We start from the raw sequence: 27,467 nt of genomic DNA on the forward strand, positions 1-27,467 counted from the left end.
TATTGCAACCTTCAACCAATTATATGCACTCACAATATTAAATAATGCTTGTTTTGCTTAATTCTTGATTAGTATTATTATTAATCCAATTAATCAATAATTATAATTATTTATAAACACAAGATTATAAAAAATAGTGTATTAGGGTTTAAGTTTAAAACTTATATTCATCAGCAAGAATATGGAAATGGAATACAGAAATGTGTATATTAATTAACTTAAAAACCTTAATTTATATATAAGAGTGAGTGGTCTGGATTGAAATTAATCTGCATCAAAATTCCACTACGTTAATATTAATATATAGCATTATAACCATACATTTGGACCTCATAGTATTTATTATATCCCAAGTGATGAAAACATCCTTCTTTTAAATTTAACATTGACAATGCATCTTTAATACTTCTTATTAGTTTCTTTTGTTCACAAACCACTGAAAGGAAGGAATGGGGATGGCCACCAAATGCATAAGGTTATTTAAGGCACTTTATTTTAAATTTGTTTTCTTTCATAAATATACTTGGCCAGGATACCGAGCTAATAGAAAAATTAACTACAAGGAGAGTAGACTTTGAAATCTTCCTGAAAGTCCATTTGCATTAAAATAGACCTTTTGAAACGAGCCTCACAAGACTCCGTCCAGCATCAAGTACGTCTAAGTACGTATAAGTAGGGAAAAATTCTGATCAAAAGAGAAAAAAACAGGTTTTCAATCTGACATTTCGAGAAAAGGAAACACAAATATTCTGAGAAACACCTGATATCTGAATCCGAAACTACTCCGAGGTTGAGCCTCGCTGGAATCCAAAACAATTCGAGATCGTTTGTAGCTTCAAGGGTGTCGTCGGGTAACGCTCCACAGTCGAGGCTCAAGAACCCTGTCGAGTTGAGATGAGAGCTTATTTTATCTTCGATCTACACGCAATAGCTGGTGTAGCGAGGAGGCCGAGCGTGAAAACGAGGAGACGATCCACCAGCCACATTTTCTGCTCAGGAGAGACTGCTCATGATCTTCTTGATCCAGCCGACAACAGGAATCGTATAAAAAATTCAGTAGGATTTACCACGACCCGAAGGAGACAGGACATAGAGTGGACTTTGAAGTGTCAAAAGGAACCCGGTAAGCTTTGAAAACGAATGTTCACAGAAATCTCCTCGCTGCTCCCATGGCCTGCGGGTACACGACGGCCACGAAAGTACGCTTCGTTCCATCATCTCGTCGACGACCTGGCGAAAGCACCTGTTTAGAGAATAAGGATAACATAACACAAGAAGAAATTTTACTCTTTGATCGAGCTTTCATCTGCTGCGATACTCCCATGCCACTGGATACTCCAGACTCTTCAAGTACCTGTCTACAAAGACTGTGAGTAGGAATCCAAGTCCTCCATTGTGCCACTCTCTGATGGCAAAGCAGAAATAATACTTGCCTGCGCGTAGCTTTATCGTCCTTGCAGTTGCGCAAAAGGTGGCATTTGAGTCCCAAGTGCCTTCGCGTCAGTAACAATGACAATTGGCTCCAAGTCGGGATGAAGATGTTTTCTTGCGCCTTCCAGGATGTCATTGCTCGTTACTTCTTCAACCTTCTTTTTGTAAGTGAGAGGAAGGTTTTGATCGATTCCAAATAGATCGTATACGAGGACACGTGCTAGCTGGGATTCTCTGCAGAAGACGAATGTTGATAACTTTGGTAGATATAATCGCAAGTTTACCTGCTTGAATAGTTAAAAACAAAAGAATTTAGAGCGGCTTCTTTGGCTTGGGACAGCTTCTCTGCAATGCAGGGAAGGGTTTCAATAGTGCATGCACGACAAATCTAACCTTCAGGAACAGGTGCTTCGACAATTGACACCAACACTGCCTTGACGGCTTTTAGAAGCTTGGGAAATAGATTGAACTTGAGTTTCTCCTCCGGCGACGAAGACCCCCTTATAACATTGAGCGAGACATTTTAAAACGTTGTTTTAAATCTATATTCAGAAAAGCTGGGGCATGGTGTTGACTGGTAAAAGCCTGCTAGTGTTTTCTGGCGTCCGCCATGTTGAAAACTCCGTTTCAATCAGCGACTTCATCATCGAAGAGTCAAAATCACCCCAAATTCCTAACACAGCTGCGTCAGGCCAGTAAGTTAAACGGAAGCACAAAGAAAAACTGGAATGGCTCACCGGAAAACCTGTCTGTGAAATGCAACCAGGTCGTTACGAAAAATGGATCTCACCGTGTTTTGCTCGGGCAATCGAGCATAAATACTTTTATCCCCATACAGCAGCTTTTGCAACTTGATTGTAGCTGAAGTTTCAGCCTGATGAAGGAAAAAAATATTTTAAAAAGATCGCCTGCAGATTCTACTCGCCTACGTCATCTTTTCTTCGAGAGATATAGCCCAGAAGCTGTCCTCCAACAAGTTCTAGCTTCTCTCTAGGCATGGTTGGCCTCTGGACGACTGCAGAACAGGAAATCAAAGTTTTCTACGGCCATACCATCTGAAAATATAGAAAACACAGTTTTGAGGTCGTCCTCAAGGCAACGAAAGCCGACACCCATACTCCCACCACTGGACGATGCTTCTATTCGAGCTGCCATGGACTGCAAAATAGAAAAGTAAATAAGAAATAGCTTGTACATTGACAACTTTACCTCCAGTTCTAAATCTAATGAATCGCTTGGATGTAACGCAGTCCCTCCACTTCTTTGCACAGCAGACGTGAGATTTTATATCAGAAACAGAGCAATCACCTTTCCTTCCGGTTCTAAGTTTCCTCCGCCTTTTACAATCAGGTTTCCGCCTACCTGGAAACAGAAAAATAAAAAGGATCAGTTCCTTGAGCGCAAAAGCAAGAGCCAAACTTACAAGTCCCAGCTCATGATCCTCGAGCAAAAAAACTCGGAGACCGTTGTCTATAATACAATCTAATAAAACAACAAGTAGCTTGTTTACGAATCGTTTTTCGCACCATTTCGTATGGTGGAAAAGAAAAAGTCTGGCAGCGGGGGAAACTCCTCTGGAATGGGGAGTATTTCCTGCTCCATGCTCGTTGTCACTGCAAAGCTGATGATCATGCCAACGTTTTATGAAAAAAAATCGTTCCGTTTTTTTTTATAAAAATCTCACCTTGGAAGCGCTGGATTCACAGCATAGAGAAGCCGCTAATGCAGCTCCAATAATCCTCCCGGGAATACTCCTGGCGCTGCCGCATTGCAATCTCTCAGCCTGGAAAGAACAAAAAGCCCGTGCGAAAGACTTTCTCGAGCGCGTACCTGAGGCCTGGCGGACGCAATCGCGCCCGAGCTCCAGGATCGCCATCGCCTACATTCGCGATTTGGCAGAGTCGATCCTTGATGGATAAACCCTAAAACACAAGATTCTCTTGTCTGAGACCGCATATTCTAAAGCTTAAATTAAAAAGTTTTGCTTGATAATTTAATACGATTTCAAGTACAGCAAGTTAATGGTCTGCACGTTCCAACATTCAATGGCGATTAAAATTTTACGCCGATGGCGAGCGAGAAACATGTGGGACGACCAGTTTATAGCCCGAGCAATCTGCGACCGGACAAGCCATCTCATCTCCTCGGTTGCAGCTATGGCGTCCTTCCCAAAGTTTATCCTCTTTTTCGTGGCTGCATCACTCTGTCTCGTAGGATCATCCTCGTATCCGAGGCACTGCACCGAAGTGATCAGCGTCTTCTTCCAGGATCTCTCCTTCTATCCGATCGTGCCCCCAAACAATCCCACCCCGTTCGGTCTCGGCGTGCTGGATGATATCCTCACCGCCAGGCCCTCGCGGAACTCCACGGTCGTGGGAAGCGCTCGGGGCACGCTTGTGTGGGACTCGCTGAATTCCAACGCGACCTCGTTTCTGCAGACCATGACCGTGGAGATCAAGGGCCGGCGGGGGATCATCAGCCTCTTGGGCCAGAACCATTTCCCGGAGAAGGTGAGAGAGATCGCCATCGTCGGCGGGACTGGAGAGTTCAGCCTCGTCCAGGGAACGGCGAAGATATCAACGTTTGCCACTCAGCCCGGCGGATTGATCCTGCGGATGCAGCTGTTTATCACCAGGTTGTGGGAGTGCTACGGCATCGCCATGCGTCGTGACGATGCGTGACGACGATATCAGTCTATGGTGAGGTGTTCAATTTCTCATATAAATCATGCGATGTGGTTTTCTGGAACTGCTCGATTTCATTAATAAAGGAAAACATTGCTAGCATGTTCGGCTCCATGAAATGTGTGCCAACATTTGCTGCTCCTCGATCAAGATTTCTCCCAAGGTTGGAAAAAGTCGAATTGTTTTTACGTTTTGTTCTTCATCAGGTGGAAAGATCAGGTGCATTGATATCGTCTTCCTGGCTGCTATAGTTTCTAGTTTGCTAAAGCTTTTGCTCCATGCCAAGAGAGCAAGTGAGGAACATGTGGGCTGCCCAGTTTCATGGCCGGCCTCTTCGGGCCGCATGTTTCAATAAGTTTATCTTCACGGCGACTCCTCAAACATCGCAAAGTTCATCCTCTTCCCCGTGGTTGCATCACTCTTTCTCGCAGGATCACCCTCGCTCTCATATCCGAGGCGCTGCACCGAAGTGATCAGCTTCTTCTTCCAGGAATCTCACTTTCTACCTGGTTGTGCCTTCAGACAATCCCACTCCGTTCGGTCTCGGCGTGCTCGATGATTTCCTCACCGCCGAGCCTCCCGGTCTCTATGTTTTGTGAGATCCCATAAATCCGCTTAAAACAACAGACTGCACTCAACTCGATCCCAGTGCCCGGCCCCCATTTTCTCTTTTCTCGCGCGGATCATAGCCGAGCGCCGAAGAAGAACACAAAGCCATCGAAATGCTGGCATCGGATCTCCGAATCAGGCACTCAATAGTGAGGATCTGCTGCGGGTCTTCACGCAGAGGCGAACTGCTGCTGTTCCTGCTCGTGTGATGGCACCTCCTGCTGAGCGCTCTGTGATGCCTGCCAGGGATCCATTTGGACCTGCCCCCATGGAGCTTGATGCGGCGTCCCATACTCTTCTCCCTGAAGAACGACAATGTCATATCTCCCTTGGTGTATGCATATACTGCGGCGAACCTGGTCACCGTCTTCCTACTTGTCCCAAGCGTCCACAGGCCAGTGGAGATAGTTGCAGTGCATGAAGCTGTTCTTGACCCTGTACAACCTTCAAACGGTCTACAGCAAGGAGGCGAAAATCTGCAATATAGACCAAGGCCAATCAATTACCCTGCGAGAGTTGCCGAATCTTGATGGTTCGATCCGTGTCACCAAAACATGCCGAGATCTGCACCAAGTTGAATAGCGACAACGTGCATGTTCTCCAAGAGATCAATTTGGAAGGACCGGAGTTTACCATGTCTACCATTGAGGAGCTGCCTATTTGCGATTAAAGCACCAGATCACGCTGAGATGCTATGGGCGGTTGGACTGGCCTGGGTAGGTGGCAGATAAACTTGCTCCGTTGTTTAATCTGTAGGGCTGGGCTCCTCATATGTAGATTGGACGCTTGCACTTTTGCAAAGGTGTTTGCCAGCCTGGCTGAAAAAGAATGGGCCGTATGCACAAAGGTCAAGCAGGCTTTTGCAAGTATTATTCGCATCTTGTTCGAACTGCTACGTTTCATGCAAACTGAGTGCTACTCCTGGGTTATGTTGATTTAACCAAAACTTTCGACTGTGTCCCACGGCATCTTTTGGTTTGGCGTCTGCTGGAACTCCAAATCCCCACCTCCCTCGTAGAGTGGAATTATACAAGGCTTTGCATTTGCAAATAGCAGATAGCCAGTTGCTTGGGGGTTTGGCCCCCTCTCACCGAAGTTGTTTGCAATCTATATGGATGTGCTAGAGACTATGCTGCAGAGCAAGGCCCCTACGCTATACCAACTCTCAGACATGTATCTCTATGTACTATTTACTACATGCTATTGCCGGCCGGAACAGCGCAACTGTGAATTCAGGGCATGGAAGTAAACCATGCCAAAGCCCAAATCATGGGTTTTGTTAGACCTGCAGATATAGAATGCTTCTACCAGGGAGATCAGCTCACCATAGTGGACAGATATAAGTACCCTGGGTATGTAATACATAGGACCCATCCGTGGAAAGTAGGCATAGCTGACTGAATTGCAGCTCCTTGTTGCATTGCAATCAGATTGCCATTTTGCTCGGGTCACAAGCTGGAGTGCAAAACACCAGTACTTTCTAACCAAGTTACCACTATTATGCTGTGTTTGTGAGGTCACAACAATCCTGGGATGGCTAAATCTTCGTGGGATCAGGTGGAGGACTTGCAAAATCAATTCTTTTAGATGGAGTTGCGCATGGAGAATGTCTTTAATCCAATAGTATTGTTGGAGTTTGGTCTCTGGCCGTGGATATATCAAAATGCAGTGATGTCTGTACAACTCCATATGGGTGTGCTATCGGTGATTTGATTGGTTGATGTCAAGCTGGACATTGGGGCTCAGTCTAAACCTCGGCATACAAATGGCTGGATGATTAAGTACGTCATTGCTCTTCATGGTGGCTTGGTAGCATATATTTCTAGAACACAAGGAAAAGAAGGAAAGAGCAAAGTTATGGTAGGACCACAAGACATATTCACTCCGTGAGCAGAGAGGTGTCAAACAAAAACACACTTTTTTTGTTTGGTTTTTATTGGCATGGTCTATAAAAAGTCAATGATGATTCTTAAGTTTTATCCATTCCTTTTTTATTTAAATTTATTATTTTTATATTTCTGAACCTTGTTCCTCATTTTGTATTGATTAATAATTGGTTGACTATTATTAGTAATTTATCTTAATATGTTTAAATTATCATTCAATCTTTGTGAAGATGAAGTTCATTTCAGCACTTCTTTTCTTTTTTAGTGTTGTTCAAGCCATGCGCTGGGAATTCTCTGACCAGCACAATGCTATAACGCTAGCCGATGTCACTATGATTCTAGATGCAGTGATTGAAAATCTGAGCATTTTCGACGACAATACTTACTATGAGAGTGGGGCAGCTTATATTGATCAAATCACTGTGACAAATAACGTTGTGATCGACATCGTCATCTTGGCTTATCATACAGGCCCGAATCTGGATTTCTGCCATGTCAATCCAGGTAACACCATCAGAGTGAGAGGCTTTATTATCAAACTGATAATCCAAAACCTAGTAATGTATACAAGAGGTCAAATGCAAGCCTTTCTAGCTAGCAGCATGCTTGCAGTCTCTGAGATGTTTGGAGTCCAATATCGCATAGCACCAAATCAACAGATGGAAACACTTCACAACCAAACGAAGATTCTATTTGAAAGCGATCGAGGCGATTGCCAAGCAAAATTGACAACGCTGGACAACATCTTCTATAATGGTCTTCATCGAAATTTTGAGCTCCAGGCCCCGAATTTGATCTACACATTCAAGCTCCAGGATGATTGTAGCTTGTCTTTGAATGAGGCCAGCCGGGGGCAAGTTTGGACGAATGGAGTGTGTGGGAGAGGAGGAGTCGATTGCTATCTCACAGTCGAACTTAATGGGAACATGGTCGTCAAAGAAACCCCAAGTCAGGCTGTTATATGGTCGCTAGATAGGTTCTGTGATGGACCATGCTATGCATTTGTGACTATGCAAAGAGATAGAAATGTGGTGCTCTATCATGTGTTTAAGTCCAGCCCAGGTAACCTTTATGCTGCTTGGGCCACGAATACTGTGAAAATTTTTTAAAATAAAAGACGGCACAAAAGAACGAAGATTTTCATTTAAAAGGTGCTTAGGTCGTGATCGATCCTATAATCTAGCTTGCGATGGGATTCGCTATGGAAGATTAGCCATTGCTGTATCTTTCATTAATTTCCTCTTTCCAAAATAAACCCCTCGCCCTCGCGAATATTGTGTGGTTCTACCTAGTTTGGGACGATGGCATGGGCCGGGCCACAATCCAAACAGCCACATTGTACGGTCACTGTCAGGGGGAGGGAAGAAGAGGCGAAGAAGACGAACAAGTGAGAGCTATGAGATTTTGGATTTAGGGCTCCCGGAGATAAGAGGAGGGAGGAGGGCAATGGCGCAGCAGGGAGGCGCTGGCGAAATGTCGCCAGTCCAGTTCCGGGAGCTGGACGACGAATTCATGCAGGTAGATTCTTGACATTGTCGCTCGAGTCGATCGATTGAATGCCCCGAGTGAAATATTTCCATGGATTGGCTTTGGCACTCGCAGAAGCAAGCGAAGGTATGGCTAGAAGCTCTTTTGGAGGAACGATATGGTGGAGATCGGAGCTTGGCGGATTTGCTCGCCGATGGAGACATCCTGTGAGTCAATCTGAAAATCCGAATTGGACGAATGTGTCTCCTCCAAGAAATTTATTTATTTTTTACCTCTTTCCAGGTTTCGAGTTTCCAAGCTGTTCAAGGATCTTATACGAAGCAGCTCTGGAGGGGATGCCGCATTTCCAAGGCGGCCTTCCTCGGAGCTACCATCAAACGATGCAAAGGGTGGACGATATCTCCCATACTCTCACGTTGATTCATTCCTCAAGGCAAGCAATTTTTGTTTCTCGAGCTAGATATATGTTCCCACTTGCGTTTGCACAGATTTGCAAGAGAATAGGCCTGCCCGATGTTGATCTCTTCACTCCTCCGGATGTTGTGGAGAAGAAGGATATCAGAAGGGTCTGCTTTTGCATTCGAGCTCTCTCCAAAAAGGCTCGCGCTCAAAGTCTGCCGGTGAGAAGAAGAAAAGAAAACCGGAAGAAAGCTAAGCGTGTGGTGTGATGTTTCAGGTTCCAGATTTTGATAAGGTAGCTCACGCAGGTCCCATGCCACCGACGGACAAAGTTGGAGGTATCCGAGAGCATTTGCAACAAGCAGCGGTGGCGAGCTCCTCTCCAGACTACAAGTCTCCACGGGTACGAGATTTCTGTTCACCTTCCTTGCTACAATAAAAACGAAAAGACTGCTTGCTGTGCAGACTTCTCAGCCGATTGGCAAAGTTCTATCGTCTCCGAGTCTCGCCGGCTCGGCCTTTATGGAAACGCCACCCTCGATCAAGCAGCAGGAAAGCGGGACTCCCGTAGAGCTCCAGCAGCAGGAAAGCGGGACTCCTGTAAAGTTCGAGGACGAAACCGCATCTTCAGAGCTTCAAGATGAGGAAGATAAGCAGTCAATCTCAGTATTGTCATCGCAAGTGGGCGAAACTGAGGATGACGAAGATGATAACAATCCCAAGCTTGTGGACGAGGAGAGATTTGGTGATCGCGCGCCGCCGCAAGTCAAGGATCAACAATGCTGCTCCGCCCAGGTATGTACTTTAGAAAAACTATTCCCAGGTGGAAAGAGGTTTCTTAAAATCTCTCTTTTTGTCTCTTTCATCACAGGCAAAAGAGAAAGAGCCGCCGAGTTGCGTGCAGCGAAATGGAAGTACTGGGTTTGTTCTTCCTTTGGTGATTGGAGCAGTGGCACTGGTCGTGAGTGTTCTGGCAGTGGTAGCAGTCAAGCGGCCGAGGTACTAAAAACTTTCTAGTTTTCGCGACTCTTTCTCTAAGTTTGCTGTTCTTGGCCAGGAAAACTCGCGGCTACTATGTCGTCAAAGAGGGTGATACTCTGGCCAAAATCTCCCGGACCTGTGGAACTGGGCGCTGGACGGAGCTCGTGGACAAGAATCCGGGCCTGGCATCAAACCCGGATCTCATCTACCCCACTGACAGACTCAAGCTAGCGTAGAAACATCATCGACGAAAGAGAAGTCAGTCCTTTTCATTCTTTCAAGCTTAAATCTGTGTTTGTTTTTCCAGTGTGATTCATCCTAGAACCCGAAAAACTAGAGCTGGAGTGGATCGATCGATCGACCACCAATACAGGAATAAGAACCGAGAGAGGAAAAAGAAAAGGAAAGGAGAAGAACAGTATGAATGAGCTGTGGGTGTCAAACTTCACCTCGTGTGTTCTTCGCTAAACTTCTTTCTTTCACTCCTTTTTGGGCGTCTTGTTGATGAGCGACTTGTGGATGTGAGGAATCACTCCTCCTCCCGCGATGGTGCCTTTGATTAGCGCGTCCAGCTCCTCGTCTCCACGAATCGCGAGCTGGAGATGCCTGGGAGTGATGCGCTTCACCTTGAGATCTTTGCTCGCATTCCCAGCCAGCTCCAGCACCTCGGCCGTGAGGTACTCTAGAATCGCTGCCGAGTAGACCGCCGCTGTCGCTCCCACTCTCCCGTTGGCCGCCACGCGCGTCTTGAGCATACGATGGATCCTCCCCACTGGGAACTGCGAAGAACACAGCCAAGCGCGTGTGAGAGAGAAAGAAAGAAGAAATCGATCGAAATTTTGGAATCGCGGCACAGATTTCGATCGCTACACACCTGGAGGCCGGCCTTGGAAGATCGAGACATGGGCTTCTTCTTGGAATCCTTGAGATCGAGCGCCGACTTGGCCGATAGCAGCCCCTTGGCGCCTTTCCCTCCCACCATTGTGTCTTCTTTCCACAAACCCTAACCTTCCATCGCTCTAACGCGCTGGTTTAAATACCAGTCGTGTTCTTCAAAGAAAGCACGGAGGAAAGAAGGGCGAGGTTTCTTGGAGAGGAACGATCGACGCGGCGCCGCCTCATCGCGCTCTCAAATGCCGCCAGCGCGCCGCCGGTGATGGGATTGCGGAGAATGGCGGACAAGGTGAATCCAGCGTCTTCCTCGGCCGCCGCCGCGGAGGCGAGCAGGGATCGGCTGTGGTTCGCGAGCTGGATGCGATGGATCCCGACCTCGCGCAGCGATGTCATCCAATCAGAGCAGCGCCTCCTGACGCTCGTCAAGTAAGATCGAAGAATCTCTGGAAATCTCTCCCTCTCCCTCTGATCGGATATTTCGATCCACAGGACGCCCTATGTCCAAGAACAGGTGAATATCGGCTCGGGGCCGCCGGGATCCAAGGTGCGCTGGTTTCGATCCGCTAGCAACCAGCCGCGATTCATCAACACGGTCACGTTTGAGAACAAGAATGCCGCGAGCGCGCCGACGCTGGTCATGGTGCACGGCTATGCCGCCTCGCAGGGTTTCTTCTTCCGGAATTTCGATGCTCTGGCGGCGCATTTCAGGATCATAGCCATGGATCAGCTCGGGTGGGGAGCTTCCAGCCGGCCGGATTTCACTTGCACCAGCACGGAAGGTATGGCTTGGAATCTGGATGGAGAGGGAGTGATTGAGAGATGAGAATTTCCTGGCTAGCTCTGGCTTTCCCACGTAGAGTTTTCTACTTAGATGGAATGTTTCTCACAAACCAGCACGGAAGGTATGGATTAGAGTGAGTGATAGATGAGAATCTCCTGGCTAGCTCTGGTTTTCCCACGTAGCTACTTTGTGACTTGGCACTTATTTTTTCTTGCGCTGATGCGTGGTTCTCTTTGTAACTAGAGACGGAGGCTTGGTTCATCGATTCCTTTGAGGAGTGGCGCAAGGCCAAGAACCTCGACAAATTCATTCTCTTAGGACACTCGTTTGGAGGCTATGTTGCCGCTCGATATGCTCTCAAAGTAAGTTACTCCCTGGATTCTTTGTTTTACGATTTTTAAACTGGGACGTGTGCGAGCAGCATCCAGAGCACGTCCAGCATCTCATTCTCGTTGGTCCAGCGGGGTTTTCCCCTGAGTCCGATCGCTTCATACAGTTCCGATCAACGTGGAAAGGAGCTGTGGCAAACTTTTTCTGGGATTCCAACTTGACTCCTCAAGCAATAATACGGTAAGGTCTTTTCTCGCTTGTTTGTAGCCATCGCAAGCTTATCTCTTGCACTCTTGCACTGGACAGGAGTCTTGGCCCATGGGGTCCCAATTTGGTCCGCAGATACACCGGTGCGCGTTTTGGAACCTATGCATCCGGAAACATTCTAAATGAGCAAGAGTCGACACTACTTTCAGGTCTGAAAACCGCCTCCGGGTAGATCTCGTATCGTTATAACTCATTCTCGTGTTTGTGTCTTTCGCAGATTACATCTATCACACACTGGCAGGGAGAGCAAGTGGCGAGCTGTGCTTGAAATATATATTCAAGTTTGGAGCGTTTGCAAGATCCCCACTCCAAGAAAGGTGTGGTTTGTTTACTCGAAAAGATCCAAGGCTGATGTTCTTGGTTCCTCCCAGTGCTCCCCATTGGAAAGTTCCCACCTCGTTTATCTATGGCGTGGACGACTGGATGGACTACAAAGGCGGGATAGAAGCCAGCAAGCGAATGAAAGTGCCAAGCGAAGTTATCCGCGTGAGAAAGGTAAGCTTGACAAACTTGTGATTTCGCGATTGGCTTGAAACGTTGTGGTGTGATTTGCGCGCAGGGAGGACACTTTGTTTTCTTGGACAATGCCGTCGCGTTCCATGCGGCTGTGTTGTATAGCTGCAGGAAGCATCTTCCGGAGACCACGGAAAAGGAGGCCAAGGACGATGGAGATTTCTTTCCAGCGTTCTCGTCTTTCGACTAGAAAGTGAAAAATGCGAAGCATGTAAACTATACATATCTATACAAGAAAAACTCTCACAAAAGGATATAGTTTCGCTGTAAAGGAGAAAGAAATCGAATACCTTGTTTCTACGTTCCATCCGAAAGGATTTGCAAGACTCGGTGCCGCAAACACTCGATCGCCTGAGGCGAGGTGTTTGCCCAGCGCGAAACTAATGCAGCAGGCTTGGATAAGTGGTGATACGCGCTGGAGCTGAGCTTGGACGAGTAAATCGTGAGATTTGTGGCCTCCGCAACCCACATTTGGTTCCTCTCGTCCGGGTGTTGCTTCACGAGGTTGCAAAATCCAACCTGGTTGACAATTGACAACCCAGAATCACACAAAACTCACCGAACTTAAATGCTCAAAAGCTTACCACTGTGTTGGAGTAGGCAGACTCGAACCGTAAGAAAGAGTCCTCTGAGGCCGAGAAGTCGATGGCCAGTAATGCTGCTTCTCCCTCTTGCATTGAGCCGTCCGATACAAACACCCACTGCCTCAAGCGATCGCCGCTCTTGTAAACTTCACCCACAAATATGACTAGAGCAGCAGCGTCGAATTCACTGCAATCCAACGCAAACTCGTCAAATGGAAAACAAAGAGAAGCGTGTGTACCTGTAGGCTCGAAGTTCCACTAGACTCGAGAGCTGTAATCCTTGACGAGGAGTGAACTCGAATCTGGAAAGACTATCCAGCGTCAGGAAATACAAAGCGAAAGGAGCATTACATACGTAAACCCTTTGGAGGATATTTTTCGCCATCTTGACGACTTGTTGGCGCTTAGGAGACGATTCCCCGCTCGGGATTGCGGTGCCGGCTTCAAATTCGAAACCACGTAAGCAGCTCCTTCTACCAATTCCCTGGTCTACAAACAAAGATTAAACAATCAATAGTGAAAGAATGCACATACCAGAGTATCGCTTGGGTTCCAAATCATGATGGAACCATTTGAGCTCGCGACGTCAATAAAGTTAGATTGGAGTCCAGTGACGCCAATTTTCAGAAATGGAGTAACATCCCTGGAATGAAGGTTAGCATGTTCAAGAGCTTTCTGCACATGTTTCTCCACAGCAGCCTGGCTCGAACACTACAAGAAGCGCGCTTAGAGAACAAGGCATGCATTAAAGCTTACGAGCCTACCAGTTTCCTCGCTTGATAAGCCGAAAGAGCCGCGTGATCCTCGCTTGTCATGTCCGCCATCACCACTTCAGGATCAGAAGCACACTCCAGAAGCTGGTACAACTTTGCTCCTTCATGAAACCTTTCATCTTCGTTGAAAGCCTCGGCGTCACTTTGGAAATTAGCCATCACGTCTTCTGCAATATTTGCTCTTCTGCAAAAACTAGAGTCAGCAATAGAAAGAATGCATTTACATGTTCCAACCTTTGCTCGAAGTTCACCTGCGCGGCGTTCTCTGCTCTTGTAGTTCTGACTACAAACATCCCGTCTTTCAGCCTGTGCCAAATTAAAAAGAAAATCAATATACGAACAAAGAGCATTATGCTTACTTTTCTCTATAAAGAAGCGGATATATCCGCGTAATAGCTATGCAAGTTGAAGAAACAATTCCACCGTCAGCTTTGATACATCTAAACGCCAATGGTAGAGGACGCTGCCTGCCTGGAATTGCCAAGGATTGCGCTTGGTCAACATAACCAGTAACAAAGGAAATCAGTCAAAGAACTTACGAGCTCCCAACGGATCTGCCCAGTGTGCTCTGTAAGTACCATTGATGTGCACAGCCAAATAGGCGACGCTAAAAGCCTGAAGAGAAAGATAAAGCAAACAGTTAATGGAAGAGAAAAAAGAAACACCACACCTCGAGAGGGGGAAGACCACCAATTGCGCCGGTTAGCGAAGCGCCAGATATCTGAAAAGAGGTGGCACTCAAGAATTTGAGGTGCTTAAGCCGGTTACCTGCAATTTTTGTCCAACAAAAACCTTTCCTGCTTTCAGCTGTTTTGATAGAGGTGCGTCCAATGCAGCATTCAGGCAATACCTGGATCAAGAGCTGAAATATGAGGTTAGATGGCACTATTACCTACATGTTCTCTTACCATCCATCAGTAACTTCCACTAGACAGCGTTCATTTCTTTCTTCACCCGTCTTCCGCACGGCCGAAATGCACAGAATCATCGTGTGTGCCGCCGAAGCATCTCTTTCACAAATTTTCCTTAAGACTGATCGGTGTCCATTTTCGATTTCCTTCACATACCTGCGACAAACACACGGTCGCTAGAGGTTTAAGTGCAGAACAAACACAACATACCGGTACTTCAACTCGCGAAGGACGTTACGTAAGCAAAGAAATCCTCGGGCTTTTCGAGGATATGAACGTTGTTGCGATGCGAGTTTCCAAACGATCCATCTATAGTGATTTTCCACCCATCTGGCAAGAACACGAGCTAAGTTTTGCACGAAGAATCAAAATCATAAAAAGCTTACTCGTTGGTAGCCAAATGCGGTTTCGCACCGGCTTCCAAAAGCATGTTTCGAAGCTCAGAGGCACCAGCCTTCCCGCACAGCAGTTTCATCTTGTAATCCCTGGCAGTATCCGATGTCATGCATAGGATCTCCTTTGGTACAAACACCAAGTGCTTTACAGGATGAAAAGTTCGTCAGTCTTGTTATGACGGCGTTCGACATACCTTGTCAGCTTGATGAGGCAGGTGCTGAAAATATTCCCGCAACTTCACTCGAGGTGGCAACCGGAATCCTTTCTCACGACCAATTGCATTGAGCTCAATGGCCATCCGATTCGCAGGAGCACGGGGCTTGTTTCCATCAATCTCACTCAAAGGCAAAAGCGTGCGCGTGTCCGTGGAGCTTCCATCTTTCGGCAGCTGGAAACGCTTGACGGATGCCAAAGCCATTGGAGAAGTAAATCTACATCCAAGAACAAAAGAATTCTTCAACGAAACAACAGAGAGAAAGAAAAACAAAAAGAGAGAAAACCCACCGACGTCGCGGCTGCTTGAATGGTGGCACTGAAGCAGGCAACCTCGAGAGACCTCCACGAAAGCCTGGAGTGGAAAATCCTTTGAGCTTTGATGCATCGTCTCGATTGCTCTCTGCGCCACCAAGTAGCGACCTTGCCTTGTTGAGCGCCGTGGAAGAGATTGGAACACTCTTTCCATTAGCTGTCTGGAACAAAGCGTTTGCTCCTCCCCCTGGCGATAAAAATCCCAATGCTGGTTCTTCCACATTCGATCTCTTCTTGCTCGGAGTGGCAGCATCTTCGTTGCCGAGTAGGGCCAATGCTCTCTTCATCGCGGCGCCAGATACCTGGACCGATTTCCCTGTTCCAGTTTGGAACAGCGATGCCTGCGGCGCCGCCGAGATCGTGGCACGCATGCCGCTGGTACCCCTCTCAAGAACATCGATATTTCGATCAAGCTCCTCCTCCTCGCCGCGAGCTCGAGAAATCACACCTGGAGGGCTGACATCGGCGAGCTCGCGGTCGAAATCCTCCTTCGCTCGACGATCTTGAGCTTGGCGAGCCAAACCTGGAACGCTGAAATCCCCGAGCTCGTTCTCTTGCCGTGAATCGAGCACCCAGGCGCTGCTGGCGCGGATCGTCCCGCAAGGATCCAGAGAATGGCCGCGCACTCGCCAGGAGGGAATCCTCCCTTCCATCGATCCGCGCTTCCAAAACCTAGGGCTCTTTCTCTCACCACAAAATGGCGGCATTTCTTCACAGGAGAAAGAAGAAGAAGGTCATGGTAGCTCTTCTCGTCGCCGCCATAGCCATTCTAGTGATCGGCGGCAGTGTAGGCGCGGCTAGGCGCGCAAGATCCTCCTCCTCCTCCTCGTCTTCCTCCTCGGCGTCTTCCTTCTCTGGCAACTACGATATTACCTGGGCGCCGGATCACGTCGACGTGATCGGCCATGGCCAGGAGGTCGATCTGAGGCTCGATCGCTCCTCCGGCGCTGGATTTGGATCCAAGAACAGGTTCTTGTTTGGGCAGCTGGGCCTCCAGATCAAGCTCGTACCCTACGATTCGTCCGGCACGATCGTGGCTTACATGGTAAGAGATTTTCACCATGGCGATCGATCCTCTCTTCGTTGTGGCAGCTCTCCTCGCTCACGGACGATCGCGACGAGCTGGATTTCGAGTTCTTGGGGAATTCCACTGGCCAGTCCTACACACTCCAGACGAATCTCTTCGTGAGCGGCAAGGGAAAGCGCGAGCAGCGATTTAAGCTCTGGTTTGATCCCACTGCCGACTTCCATTTCTACTCGTTCGTCTGGAATCCTTTCCAAGTAATGTGAGTTGTGAGAGTTCTTGAAGTGAGTTCTTTGATCGAATGCTAGCTCTTTCCAGATTCATGGTGGACGACATTCCAGTCCGGGTCTTCAAGAACACCACGGATCCATACCCGAGCACGAAACCCATGGGAATCTACACGAACATCTGGGGCTCCTCCTCAGTGGACTGGGATCACGCTCCATTCGTAGCGTCCTACCGAGGATTTACCATCGACGCTTGCCAATACTCCGAGACTTCTCCAGATGATTGTCACGACACTAACAGCCAAAGGTGGTGGAGCTCACTCGAATGGAACGATCAGCTCCAAGGAAATCTCTCATTCGTCCGGCGCAACTATATGATCGACGACTACTGTAGCGCGTACGAATCGCCACCTCTCGAATGTACGACAAACTCGTAACTTGGATCATCGCTATGATCCAAGCGTTTTCCACGAATCCAAGGTAAGCACCGACACTCTAGCTCTGATACTAACACCTGGATTGCACAGCGCGATCAATCTTACACGAAAGCTTTTATCTGACTGAATGGAGTACTAGTAGACAAACGAGCAAGCACAAAAAGTGATATCAACCAGATCGAGCTCGAACGAGAGAATGGTACGTAGTTCTTGTTCTACAGTTCGTCGCGCGAAGCTTTCAACTTCTCGCCCAACTCGCCCGTGGCCTTCGACGCGGCCTCCTTGGCGGACTCGTATTGAGACTTTGCCTTCTCGCTACCACTCTTGCTCGCAGCCTCGGACTTCTCATTCACAGCCTGCTTCGCGGCATCCGCTTTTTCCTGAGCTTTCTTCGCAGCGTCACTTCCCTGCTCTGTTGTCTTCTTGGTGGATTCTCTCGCTTGATCCTTGACCTTCTTGGCCGATTCACTCGCTTGATCCTTGGCCTTCTTGGCGGACTCACTCGTTTGATCTTTGGCATTCTTGGTGGTCTCACTCGCTTGATCTTTGGCTTCCTTGGCTTTCTTGGTGGCCTCGCTCCCCTGTTCTTTGGCCGATCCAGTGAGCCCCTCGGCCTTCTCCTTCGCGTAATTGGTTCCACTGCCGATCGAGTCTTTGGCGCTCTTGAGCTTCTCACTCGCCTCGCTGCTTGCTCGCTCGGTCACCTCCTTGATCTTCTCGCCAGTCGCGCTGGTCTTCTCCTTGGCAGCCTTTGCGGCATCCTCGGCCTGCTTCTGAGCGGCATCCTTGGCATCCGCCACTTTCTCTTGGGCTTGCCCGGCAGTGCTCCCAGCCTTGTGCTTTGCCTCGGCTGCCACGCGCTGGGCCTCGCTCGAGAGATCTTCAAACTTTCCACTGGCGCTTCTGGCGGCTTCTTTCGCAGTACCTTGGGCTTTCTCACTTCCGCTCTTGACAGTCTCCTTGGTTTTCTCCTGGGCTTTGTTCGCGTTTTGCTTTCCTCCTGCATGGAATGGATCGCGATGGGCGTTAGAAAGAAAAAGCAATCTTAGAACCTGAGACTGTCTGCGTGATCTTCTCTTTCACTGCATGCAGATGCTCGCTGGCTTTGTGAAGAACATCGTTTACAATGTTCTTACCTTCTTCGTAAGGCTCGGACACCTTGCGAGCTAAATCATCCGCCACATTCTTCATGGCTTCGTTTTGCTCGGCGGCCTCCCTGAAGATCAAACCAAGCACACGGATCAATCATCTCGAATCAATAAAAACCACGCTAGCCATCGCTTAAGAACCAAAGCTACGATGGAAATATCGAAATATTTCAAAGAAACTTACTTCGATCCAGTCTCGGCGAACGAATGAACCTTCTCGCGCGCCCAATCCGTCCACGTTTGCCCCTCATCGGCGGCCTCCTCCACCTTCTGTTGCTGCTTGTTCTTGACATCGTTCACGCCCTCCCACGCCTTGTCGCTCGTTTCTTTGGCGGTGCCCAGCGCCTGCGCCACGATCGCCGCCAATGCCAGCAGCAGCAGCAACGCAATCCCGATCCTCTCCATCTCCTATCGATAGATCAAACCTGTGAATCTCTCCTCTGTCACACACACTCCTCTCAATCAAACCCTCGCCAATGCTCGAATCACAAATCCTTGCAAGATTGTTTTCATCCTTCCTTCCATCGAATAAAAACCACCAGGGCCGAGCCCTGCATGTAGACACGTGGCGGGCGGTGGACGCCCCAGGTAGCGCTGCCACGCGTCACACTGCAGGGTCAACAACCTTGACAAGTGTAGCCTTCCGGGCACAGTGCTAATTATCCTTGCTGGATAACCAACGGCCTGGATGCGTTCATCTTTTGCCATGCAAGAGCCACCCATGCAATCACTTGGAGGCTCAAGAGCCGCAGCTCCACTTCCAGCCTTTGGACTAAAACACTGACGTACGACCAAAAATTCGATCCTCCTTCGCGCAGCTGGAGTCTCGCTAGTGCTCGAGAGGATTCCCTCCCGACAATCACGTAAGTGTTCACTGGAGCTCCCTGGATTTCAATCGAAAACTTATCAGTCTCATCACGCTCTAGCGAATTCAATCATACCAGTGCTCTATCCACAGTTCGCAAGCAATCGTTCGTCTTGAGTAGCATCAACACAACTCGAGGAAGCCTTCGCAGGAGCTCCGAGAGCTCCATGACGTATTGCGAGGCGTACATCTGCAAGTATTCCATACAAGTTAAGGCATTGAGCTTGAAGAGTGAAAACATCCTACCTGAATCTCTTCGCGTCCCTCCTCCGATGGTGGGACGTTTAAGTGATCTATAGAGCTCTCGACCACACGACTCCACGGCCGCATTGTGAGTACTCCAGCAAAAAGTACGTACAAATCTCCAGCTCCCAGTCCTAAGCTGTGCTCTTTGATCTTCTGAGCATCAGCAAAAACAAGAGCCTGCGAGACAATATATCATCGTAAGTTTTGACTTCAAATGAAGCTTCCGAACCTTCCAAAGTCCAGCGTAGTGTGCTCGTATAGATGGTTCGAGCGTTTTGTACATTCCATGATCCAGCAAAACAAGCTGAGGTCGTTTCCTCTGTCCTACATCGCATTAAATTTTATAAGAAACTCTTAGAGATGTTCTAGCTTACCAAGTATACCACCTCCGCTCGGAGCTACTCTAACGAGTAAATTAGCTGCATGGGGATCGCAATGCACAAAGCCATGGCGAAAAATCATGTGTGCAAATGCCTCGCTTATCTAACAAAGCACCATATGAATAAGTTTACCAAAAGCAAGTCCGAATCCTACCAGTTTAGCAACATCGTTGGGCCGGAGATCAAGGTTCTTGATTCCCTCCACCGACGTGACTTTGATTCCGTCGATAAACTCCATTGTTAACAGCTTAGAGGTACTCAGCTCCAAGTGAACTTCGGGAACAGAGATAAATGGCACAATACGCGGCGAGAGTTTTTTAAAATTGTCCATGCACATTCTGGCATTCTCAATTTCATTGTTGAAGTCGAGTTCCTGCATTCAGCGTAAGTTTCCAGCCAAAAATGTCGAAAAACTTTGTAGGCTTTTACCTTTGGAAGACTTTCCTTCACCTCGTCCAAGAGCCACCTGAAATACCAAAAACTCTGTTAGATCAAGGTGCAAACGTAAAAGCGGAATGATTCCGAGGTAGAAATGCAAAATGCAGAAATGCAGCGCTCGAGAGGCTGAAGTACCGGTAATCAAAAGATGGAAACAACCAGTAAACCAAATTAACAACAAAACCAACTGTAGCTGTATCAGCAGCTGCTGAGTCCGTGAGATGCATGTGTTGCACCTGTGACGAAAAAGTGAAACAGGAAAAAAAAAAAAGGAAAATAATTGTCTCTACTTGCTCCACAGTATCCAAGCATACCTTGACCGCAACTTTCTTCCCGTCGTGTGTTTTAGCCACATGAACTTGAGCCAGAGACGCACTTGCAAATGGCTCAGGATCAAACTCCACGAAAACCTGTGATCCAAAGATAAAAAAAAGAAAAGAAATCGACTGAAAGGCAAGGAAAAAACACGTATTTACCTCGTGAGGGAGACGACCAAGTTCCGACTTGAAAACATCGCACACCCGTTCATACGAAGAAACGGGACACTTATCAAGCAGAGAATCTTGCATCACTTTGACGTACTCGGGAGGAATAAGATACTCCTGAAACGCAAGATAAAATCGTATCACGCAAAAGACCCAGAAAAAACTCACCAATTGCCCCAAGTGCTGCCCAAGCTTGATGTAAATTCCACCGTTCTTGAAACAAAGAGCTTGGAGGCGATTGGCACATCTTAAGTGAACTTCATGCTTGGCGAGAGTCTTCTCTAAGCTGCCCTCTTCAAGTCCCCACAAAGAGTACTTATAATCTACTCAAACGAGCAATTCAACACCGAAGGAACTTAGAACACTGATAATTCGCACCTGCGACAATGGCCGAGGCTGTAGCCACATCCCGAGCAAGACGAAGAGGCACAGTCCACAGCAATTTCAGGCGGCGCTGCCGATCGCCATCGCCAGTGAGCGCCCAAGCCAGCGCCAGCGTCCCGATCCCTCCCAAGCTCGCAGACCCTACTTTGATCCATTTGCTCCTGGCGCCGGCGTCCGAGGACGAGAACGATGCTCCTTTCCGCGAGCGCAGCAAGACCAGAGGCTCAATCGCCTTGCGCGCCCACCGCATCGGAAGGAGGAGCCCTAAATTGGTCTCATCCAATTTAAAGGAGAGACTTAAAATATTTAAAGGTAAAGGGTCTTTACTATTCCTATAACTTTTTTAACGGCAAATCTGCTGAAGGGTTTTGTTGACGTGGCCAACGGTCAGGGTTTCTAGGGTTCTTGGCTAGGGCTTGTGGGGGAAAGCAAGGGCGCCGCGCGTGGGAAGCAATGTGGATCCCATGAGGCGATGGATTTGCATGAAGGCCACCAGTATTTGCCAGCAGGATGTGTTGCCATTGCCCGGATTCTTGCTTCTTGGAAGCGCGATTCGATCCAGGAGGCAGCAGGAGCGCAATCGGCAGCAGCAACAACAGCAGCAATCTAGGGCGAGTAGCAGCGGTATGATGGGTGAGAATCACACGACGAGTAGCAGCGGCGGTGGCAGGAGAATGGGGGGATTATCGCGAGGTGAGGGCTTTCGATTCGAATCGCCAAAGAGATTATCGTCTAGGGGCAAGAAGAGCGAGGAAGCTGACGCGACGGAGCTGGGCCGGCGATTCCAGAACGCGGTCAGCTGCCATGACTGGGAGATGGCCGAGAGCTTCATCCCTTTGGCGGATCCACAGCGCCTCAACGATGGTTTGTGCGTAGCGCTCGACTCTTTGTGGTTCTTAAGCACCGAGGACGAGCTCTCCGGCGCAATGCGGCTGATCGAGAAGCTCATCCATGCCGGCGCCGACGATTTCACGCGAGCAACGCTGCGTACTTCCTTCTTGGTTTCGTGCGTCTCGGCTTGTAGAAGCCGGACTATGTCTCTCTCGGACACGGTGACCGTCATGGCTCAAAGGTACACACGCTTCTTAGTTGTTTCCTTGACGATCTTCCTTTTCTTTTCTTCGGGACGAGCAGGACGAGTGTCAGTGTATAGCATTTTTCTTCTTGGGTTTCCTAGGTGACGAGTCCATGACTGAAGCGTCCATCCATCAAATCTTCCTGGAGATAAGTTTTCCCGATCGACTGGTATCTTCCAAAGGCTCGGTGATCGTCGTCACTGGTATCTTCCTGGATCAATCTATTTGTCAAGGACACCGGAAGAAAGCCCAGTTCTAGCAGCACTGACAGATCAACTCTGAGTTAAACACAGGCTACACGATAGACTAAAGGAAAGTAACGAGGACGAAGACATGAAAGCTGACGCTGCTGCCAAGGTGCAAAGATTCACAGACTGGGCGCTCAAGTGCATTGGCTCTCACTCGAGAGGCAAAGGGAAGTTCAGTCGAGGGGAAGGCAGCCGCGGTCTCCAGAGCTCCATCGTCGAGTCGAGGATGCAGCTCATGGCTTTCAAGAGGTTTCTAGAGCTGGCCGGAAACAAGCTGACTGTGAAGGATATCACGGAAGCTTTCGACGCTGCGTGCTTTCCACTCACGCTCTTCTCCAACGCGATTGATCCGGGGTGGGCGACGGGGATTGCCGCGACTGCCATGCAGGGACTCTTAGGAATCCTCGTGGAGGCGGGTGCTGATAATGTCAACCAGTGCTTCCTCGAGGCCTCGCGATTTGGAAGCACCGAGCTCGTTCGAATTCTTCTACAGGCAAGCGCGATCTTCTCTCTTTTCGTCTTTAGTTCTTTGACCGATCGTGCCTACTTAACTCGTGTTTTTCTCTCGCAGATCGCTCGAAGAAGCAATGTCGAGTTGGACGTAGACTTGGCTCTGGGATTCGCTGCTCACTACTGCAAGATCAACACCATGGAATGCCTGGTGGAAGACGGCGGAGCCGACGCATTCTTGGGACCCCTGATGAGAGCCGCGGAGAGAGGTTCGATGCAAGTGGTGCTGTGGTTTGTGGAGCGCGGCTGCAAGGACATGGAACTCTGCCTGGCTCTTACAGCGGCGGCGGCAAGCTGCCGCCTCGAGGTGGCGGACTATCTCCTGGCTCGAGTTCCCAGATACGTCTTGCAAACTCTCAGCGTGGAGATCATCAAAGCCGCGGGAGAACGAAGCAGCGGGTCACTGGGAGGCATCGCGTTCCTGCTCCAGTCGGATTTCTTGAGCAATCCAGAGGCGACTTACAGGCTCGCAGATACGATCTCGCGCTCCGAGGACGAGGCCATCACTCCGGAGCTGCGGAGCTTCTTGCAAGAACAGTGGTCCGAGGCAGCGTTTGCGAGGGGACGGAGGCTGGGCGAGGTACACCACTTGAATGTGATGAGAGTTCTCAAGAAGGGGAACTCGGCGCTTCATCTGGACGAGCTCCCGCTCCAGCTCCAGGTGATCATCGCTTACATTCCGCTCTACAAGGAATGCGTCGCCGCCAAGGGGGTGATCTTGTCGCAGCTGCTGCGAGGCCAATTGTTTGATGCGGCGCTGCGATTGAGCGCCGGGACGCTCCCGGGGACTGAGGACATGCTCCTCAAATCCAACAAGCAGACGCTCCTCTCCATCGTCCAGTCGCGCTTCCCCACCTTCTTGCTGTGGAAGCAAGAGCCCTAACTTTTGAATTTGAAAAGATCCGAAGGAGATTCCTCCAGCCAGCGGTGGCGATTTTCTCAGCCCATCAACGGTGACGATTAGCATCTAGCTTTTGAACGGTAGAGATTTGTCTTTTCGAAATGATATGCAAGGCGGGCATATTCTAGGGTTCTAGAAAGCTTCTAGTGCTGCGTGCTTGATCAGGCTAAGGCGCGGGCGCGCGATCCATCGCAATGTCGAGTTATTTCTCTGTCCAGCCGGTTCCCGACGTTCCGGTGGTTCCACCGTTCTCCAGCACGGAGATTCAAGCTTGTTTCTCGGATTTCATCCGGTAACGTAGAAATGCTTATGATTTTCGGTGCCAATCCGCTCTTTCCGATGCAGGGAGCACGGATTTCCTGCCCCGAGGCAGCCGCATCAGCCGCAGCATCCAGGATCGTCGTCTGCGCAAGGTCTCAGCGGTTCGCTCAATGTCCCGCCAGGGTAATCTCCGCGTTTCCTATCGATCGATCGATGCGATATTTCTAATCGATGCAGTGATTCCGGCCGCTATCTCGATCCGCTGCTTCTCCACTCCTTGTCGACACCTCCGCAGCCTTATCAGCCCTGGGTTTGCTACGATCATTTCTTCAGGTAAAGTCTATTTCTTCCAGCAGCGACGATCGATCTATGAGAATCCATGTGGTTTTCTTTGTATGCAGTCAGTCGGGGTGTCCCAATCCAAGGAGCTGCCAGCATCTTCATGTCTTGCGCCAGATAGAACCATCGGCTCGGAGGGAAAACATCGCCAGTGATTTCTACGCTTTCGATGGTGCTGTGAGGCCCGGCGGTGATACGAGGATGGTCTGCCGCTACTGTCCGAAGGACCTGGCTCCTTGCCCTTTCGCTCACCCGCAGTACTACACAGAGCTCTACACGTCGGCAGAAACTCTCCGGCTGAACATCTACAGATCTGTAACCGGGGCAGTGATCGGCAGAGGTGGCGAGAATGTCGATTTCATACGACGCTTGACAAACGTCGAGGTGGGAATCTATGCGGACGAGGAGGAAGCTGAGAAGAGCATCGTGGTCGTCCTCGGGCCTTGGCCGCAGATTGAGCGGGCTAGGCAGCTCCTGGACTACCTCTTGCGGTGCTGCCGGAATGCCATCCAGGACGTGGGATTTGGCTGCTACAAAGAAAGGCTGTGTGCCGACTACTTCCATGGTACGTGCCGCTTTGGAAATTCCTGCCACTTTGCTCACGGTAAGAGGGAGCAGCGGAAACCTCCGAGTCCTCCTCGTCCTTCCTGATCATGCGTCTGGTGCTGATTTTGTCTGTACAGTGAGCGCGCGTGTGAGAGTCCAAAGTTCTCGTTCGGTCTTTCGTCTGATCTGCCTGGGTCTTGTCTTCCTGGTTTGATTTTGTGACGTCTTCTCCTGGAAGTCAAAACCTGTGATACCTTGTACACTTCCATTCTTTCTTTTCGCTTTTGTTTTAGTTTTCTTCTAGTTTCGTTTTCCGCGGTTCTCAAAGTCGTCGTTAAAGTCTTGCCGAGATCTCTCCCGTCCTTGAGGAAGTGGTACATCCTGTCATCCAAGAACTATGCTGGGTCTAGACTGACACGACATGCGCATTTTTGTGCACGCGTGTTTGGTGAGATGCCAGCTTAAATCTATTTTTCCCATGCCAAAGGTCGAGCGTGTTTTGAAAATGTTTGAAGTGGGTGGAATAAGGTTGGTGCTTGCGCTTCATGCTGCCTGCCTCCCGGACCTGCCCAGGCCCGACGGAGCAGATCGGGCACCCGATCGAGCTTTGCGACATATAAATACTTTTTGCCCGGCCTGAGCAAAGAGAGTGTCAGCTTTCCAAGCTTTTTGCATCTCGGCACAACAGACGTAGAGCTCTACACTCCCATGGCAACAGCTGCTGAGAACGCCATGTCTAATGGAAGCAGCAGCGGTGTCAAGCGGAAGAACTTGAGAGCTGCTCGTCCGGGGAAGGCGACGCTCCTTGCCTTTGGAAAGGCCTTGCCAGATACAGTGGTGAAGCAGGAGTACCTGGTGGATGGCTACTTCCGGGACACCAAAGTGGAGAACGCAGCACTCAAGGAGAAGCTCCAAAGGCTCTGTGAGTATACTTATTCGAATTCTTTGTCTCCGGAACATCTGGGACTGACCGATGATGTTTTTAATTCTCCAGGCAAGACTACGACAGTCAAGACTCGCTACGTGGTCATGTCCAAGGAGATCCTGGAAAACCATCCCGAGTTCTACACGCCAGGGACCCCGAGCATCCGACAGAGGCTGGAAATAGCTGGTGAGGCCGTGACAAAGATGGGAGTGGCTGCTGCCACTCAGGCTCTGGCCGAGTGGGGGAGGCCCATCTCCGACATCACTCACCTCGTCTACGTCTCCTCGAGCGAGGTCCGCTTCCCCGGCGGCGACCTCTACCTGTCAAAGCACCTCGGCCTCAGCAGCGACATCAGTCGAGTAATGCTCTACATGCTGGGGTGCTGCGGCGGCGCTGGCGGGCTCCGGGTGAGCAAGGACCTGGCGGAGAACAATCCAGGCAGCCGGATCCTCCTCGTCATCAGCGACACCACGCTCATCGGCTGGCGTCCTCCGAATCCACAGCGTCCCTACGACCTGGTGGGCGCGGCGCTGTTTGGCGACGGCGCCTCGGCGGTCGTGATCGGCGCCGACCCGCTACCATCGGAGAATCCGTGCTACGAGCTGGTGACCGCGAGCCAGTGCTTCGTCCCGGGCTCGGAGAAGACCATCGATGGCCGGCTGACCGAGGATGGGATCATCTTTAGCCTGGGGAGGGAGCTGCCCCAGATGATCGAGAGCGAGGTGGAGGGATTCATCCAGGGGCTGCTCAAGCGCTCGGGGCGAGTGGAGGCGGGCGGCGTGGACTATGATCGATTGTTCTGGGCGATCCATCCCGGCGGCCCGGCGATCCTCAACGCCTGCGAGAAGAAGCTCCAGCTGGCAGGGGACAAGCTCAAGTGTAGCCGGCAGGTGTTGTCGGACTATGGCAACATCAACGGCAGCACAATCATCTACGTGCTGGATTACATGCGACAGGTGAACGCCGCGGCCGACAAGCCGGATCCCGAGTGGGGGGTCATTCTTGCGTTCGGTCCGGGCGTTACCATGGAAGGCATGGTTGCCCGCAACCTGGTGGCGTGACACCTTGCTATAGATTTTTCCAAGGGTGTAAGTAACCGCGAATGGGAAAAGAATATCCCCTCCTCCCGCCAAAATTTGCAAAACCACGTCCCCCACTAAGCAAAGAATTTCATTGGCAAGTCCTATGATGCTGAACGGATTTGTGTTTGCATCGACGAGATCGCAAACATATTCCACGGAGCAATACGGTCAGTTTTGTGTTTTTCCAGCTAGCCGCTATATAAGTGTAAATTATGAAATTCTTTGCTTGGTGGGGACGTTGCAAGACCTATGAAATATGTTGGGCCCTACACCTCCATAGTGAGTTACAAAATCCTTCCAACGAGAGAGCTACAAATGCTTCCAACGAGAAAGCTACAAATCCTTCCAAGGCAGTTTTGTCTTTTTCCAGCTAGCCCCTATATAAGTGTAAGGCTTGGTTGGTTTATTTTCCGGTACTAAAAGATGGATGCCGCCCAGCATTTAGATGCTAATGCTCACATTGATGCAGATTTTTCGGGGGAGGTTGATT

The 27,467-nt window shown here is 49.4% G+C and overlaps 12 protein-coding genes and 1 long non-coding RNA gene across 25 annotated transcripts; 6 read left to right on the plus strand and 7 right to left on the minus strand.

Moving 5' to 3' along the window:
- Positions 1–1,040: 1,040 nt before the first annotated feature.
- On the minus strand, positions 1,041–1,357 carry LOC112341179. Its single transcript, XR_002990451.1, has 2 exons — positions 1,288–1,357; positions 1,041–1,243 (listed from the first exon to the last, which is right to left on the minus strand). It is a non-coding gene; the product is annotated as an uncharacterized LOC112341179 (long non-coding RNA).
- A 491-nt stretch (positions 1,358–1,848) lies between these two features.
- LOC9662784 lies at positions 1,849–3,339 on the minus strand. 8 transcript variants are annotated; one of them, XM_024660884.1, is made up of 8 exons: positions 3,262–3,339; positions 3,116–3,191; positions 2,855–3,052; positions 2,641–2,793; positions 2,484–2,589; positions 2,361–2,446; positions 2,169–2,305; positions 1,849–2,113 (listed from the first exon to the last, which is right to left on the minus strand). In XM_024660884.1, exons 5-8 carry the CDS (start codon positions 2,584–2,586, stop codon positions 2,092–2,094), a joined length of 348 nt encoding a protein of 115 aa, XP_024516652.1. In that variant the 5' UTR covers positions 2,587–2,589; positions 2,641–2,793; positions 2,855–3,052; positions 3,116–3,191; positions 3,262–3,339; the 3' UTR covers positions 1,849–2,091. The 8 variants fall into 8 exon arrangements, with proteins under 8 accessions (XP_024516652.1, XP_024516651.1, XP_024516653.1 ...); XM_024660883.1 differs by having other exon boundaries at positions 3,116–3,214; XM_024660885.1 differs by having other exon boundaries at positions 2,641–2,689; positions 2,740–2,793; positions 3,116–3,339.
- Positions 3,340–3,515: 176 nt separating this feature from the next.
- LOC9662785 (dirigent protein 14) lies at positions 3,516–4,112 on the plus strand. Its single transcript, XM_002986953.2, has one exon. It carries the CDS (start codon positions 3,516–3,518, stop codon positions 4,110–4,112), a length of 597 nt encoding a protein of 198 aa, XP_002986999.2.
- A 205-nt stretch (positions 4,113–4,317) lies between these two features.
- Positions 4,318–5,451, minus strand: LOC112341178. Of its 4 annotated transcripts, none has more exons than XM_024660878.1 (3): positions 5,358–5,451; positions 5,231–5,288; positions 4,318–5,168 (listed from the first exon to the last, which is right to left on the minus strand). In XM_024660878.1, the coding sequence occupies exons 1-3, from the start codon at positions 5,367–5,369 to the stop codon at positions 4,750–4,752; spliced, it is 489 nt and encodes a 162-aa protein (XP_024516646.1). In that variant the 5' UTR covers positions 5,370–5,451; the 3' UTR covers positions 4,318–4,749. The 4 variants fall into 4 exon arrangements, 3 of the variants coding, with proteins under 3 accessions (XP_024516646.1, XP_024516645.1, XP_024516644.1); XM_024660877.1 differs by having other exon boundaries at positions 4,318–5,026; positions 5,081–5,168; positions 5,231–5,451; XR_002990450.1 differs by having other exon boundaries at positions 4,318–5,179; positions 5,231–5,451.
- A 2,436-nt stretch (positions 5,452–7,887) lies between these two features.
- Positions 7,888–9,964, plus strand: LOC9643167. The gene is made up of 9 exons (XM_024660889.1): positions 7,888–8,128; positions 8,213–8,304; positions 8,381–8,531; positions 8,587–8,718; positions 8,775–8,900; positions 8,963–9,292; positions 9,369–9,496; positions 9,555–9,736; positions 9,786–9,964. The coding sequence occupies exons 1-8, from the start codon at positions 8,057–8,059 to the stop codon at positions 9,712–9,714; spliced, it is 1,191 nt and encodes a 396-aa protein (XP_024516657.1). The 5' UTR covers positions 7,888–8,056; the 3' UTR covers positions 9,715–9,736; positions 9,786–9,964.
- On the minus strand, positions 9,725–10,486 carry LOC9643168 (probable histone H2A variant 1). Its single transcript, XM_002987010.2, has 2 exons — positions 10,353–10,486; positions 9,725–10,257 (listed from the first exon to the last, which is right to left on the minus strand). The coding sequence occupies exons 1-2, from the start codon at positions 10,458–10,460 to the stop codon at positions 9,958–9,960; spliced, it is 408 nt and encodes a 135-aa protein (XP_002987056.1). The 5' UTR covers positions 10,461–10,486; the 3' UTR covers positions 9,725–9,957.
- A 30-nt stretch (positions 10,487–10,516) lies between these two features.
- Positions 10,517–12,563, plus strand: LOC9662786 (1-acylglycerol-3-phosphate O-acyltransferase). Its single transcript, XM_002986955.2, has 8 exons — positions 10,517–10,798; positions 10,862–11,151; positions 11,397–11,515; positions 11,575–11,723; positions 11,790–11,899; positions 11,968–12,067; positions 12,122–12,245; positions 12,310–12,563. Exons 1-8 carry the CDS (start codon positions 10,635–10,637, stop codon positions 12,451–12,453), a joined length of 1,200 nt encoding a protein of 399 aa, XP_002987001.2. The 5' UTR covers positions 10,517–10,634; the 3' UTR covers positions 12,454–12,563.
- LOC112341180 (protein BREAST CANCER SUSCEPTIBILITY 2 homolog B-like) lies at positions 12,502–16,162 on the minus strand. Its single transcript, XM_024660887.1, has 16 exons — positions 15,432–16,162; positions 15,121–15,358; positions 14,918–15,069; positions 14,742–14,861; positions 14,529–14,687; positions 14,389–14,470; positions 14,291–14,341; positions 14,160–14,235; positions 13,980–14,091; positions 13,855–13,926; positions 13,612–13,804; positions 13,382–13,558; positions 13,203–13,336; positions 13,087–13,149; positions 12,848–13,034; positions 12,502–12,782 (listed from the first exon to the last, which is right to left on the minus strand). The coding sequence occupies exons 1-16, from the start codon at positions 16,160–16,162 to the stop codon at positions 12,561–12,563; spliced, it is 2,769 nt and encodes a 922-aa protein (XP_024516655.1). The 3' UTR covers positions 12,502–12,560.
- Positions 16,143–17,359, plus strand: LOC9643172 (xyloglucan endotransglucosylase/hydrolase protein A). Its single transcript, XM_002986956.2, has 4 exons — positions 16,143–16,500; positions 16,548–16,741; positions 16,798–17,186; positions 17,234–17,359. The coding sequence occupies exons 1-3, from the start codon at positions 16,153–16,155 to the stop codon at positions 17,141–17,143; spliced, it is 888 nt and encodes a 295-aa protein (XP_002987002.2). The 5' UTR covers positions 16,143–16,152; the 3' UTR covers positions 17,144–17,186; positions 17,234–17,359.
- LOC9643173 (late embryogenesis abundant protein, group 3) lies at positions 17,239–18,796 on the minus strand. Of its 3 annotated transcripts, XM_024660891.1 has the most exons (4): positions 18,476–18,796; positions 18,280–18,359; positions 18,196–18,225; positions 17,239–18,143 (listed from the first exon to the last, which is right to left on the minus strand). In XM_024660891.1, exons 1-4 carry the CDS (start codon positions 18,694–18,696, stop codon positions 17,359–17,361), a joined length of 1,116 nt encoding a protein of 371 aa, XP_024516659.1. In that variant the 5' UTR covers positions 18,697–18,796; the 3' UTR covers positions 17,239–17,358. The 3 variants fall into 3 exon arrangements, with proteins under 3 accessions (XP_024516659.1, XP_024516660.1, XP_002987057.1); XM_024660892.1 differs by lacking the exon at positions 18,196–18,225; XM_002987011.2 differs by having other exon boundaries at positions 18,196–18,359.
- Position 18,797: 1 nt separating this feature from the next.
- LOC9662787 (putative ABC1 protein At2g40090) lies at positions 18,798–21,356 on the minus strand. Its single transcript, XM_024660888.1, has 12 exons — positions 21,084–21,356; positions 20,874–21,028; positions 20,697–20,822; positions 20,535–20,630; positions 20,356–20,456; positions 20,212–20,248; positions 19,937–20,155; positions 19,777–19,885; positions 19,632–19,726; positions 19,403–19,579; positions 19,233–19,346; positions 18,798–19,175 (listed from the first exon to the last, which is right to left on the minus strand). The coding sequence occupies exons 1-12, from the start codon at positions 21,337–21,339 to the stop codon at positions 18,951–18,953; spliced, it is 1,710 nt and encodes a 569-aa protein (XP_024516656.1). The 5' UTR covers positions 21,340–21,356; the 3' UTR covers positions 18,798–18,950.
- Positions 21,357–21,514: 158 nt separating this feature from the next.
- LOC9662788 (ankyrin repeat protein SKIP35) lies at positions 21,515–23,870 on the plus strand. The gene is made up of 3 exons (XM_024660893.1): positions 21,515–22,161; positions 22,459–22,906; positions 22,985–23,870. The coding sequence occupies exons 1-3, from the start codon at positions 21,554–21,556 to the stop codon at positions 23,804–23,806; spliced, it is 1,878 nt and encodes a 625-aa protein (XP_024516661.1). The 5' UTR covers positions 21,515–21,553; the 3' UTR covers positions 23,807–23,870.
- Positions 23,871–25,666: 1,796 nt separating this feature from the next.
- Positions 25,667–26,956, plus strand: LOC9643174 (type III polyketide synthase A). The gene is made up of 2 exons (XM_002986958.2): positions 25,667–25,892; positions 25,965–26,956. The coding sequence occupies exons 1-2, from the start codon at positions 25,679–25,681 to the stop codon at positions 26,954–26,956; spliced, it is 1,206 nt and encodes a 401-aa protein (XP_002987004.2). The 5' UTR covers positions 25,667–25,678.
- The last annotated feature ends 511 nt before the right edge of the window (positions 26,957–27,467 follow it).

Source organism: Selaginella moellendorffii, unplaced genomic scaffold (assembly GCF_000143415.4).
Source record: "Selaginella moellendorffii unplaced genomic scaffold, v1.0 SELMOscaffold_78, whole genome shotgun sequence".
NCBI lineage: Eukaryota > Viridiplantae > Streptophyta > Lycopodiopsida > Selaginellales > Selaginellaceae > Selaginella > Selaginella moellendorffii.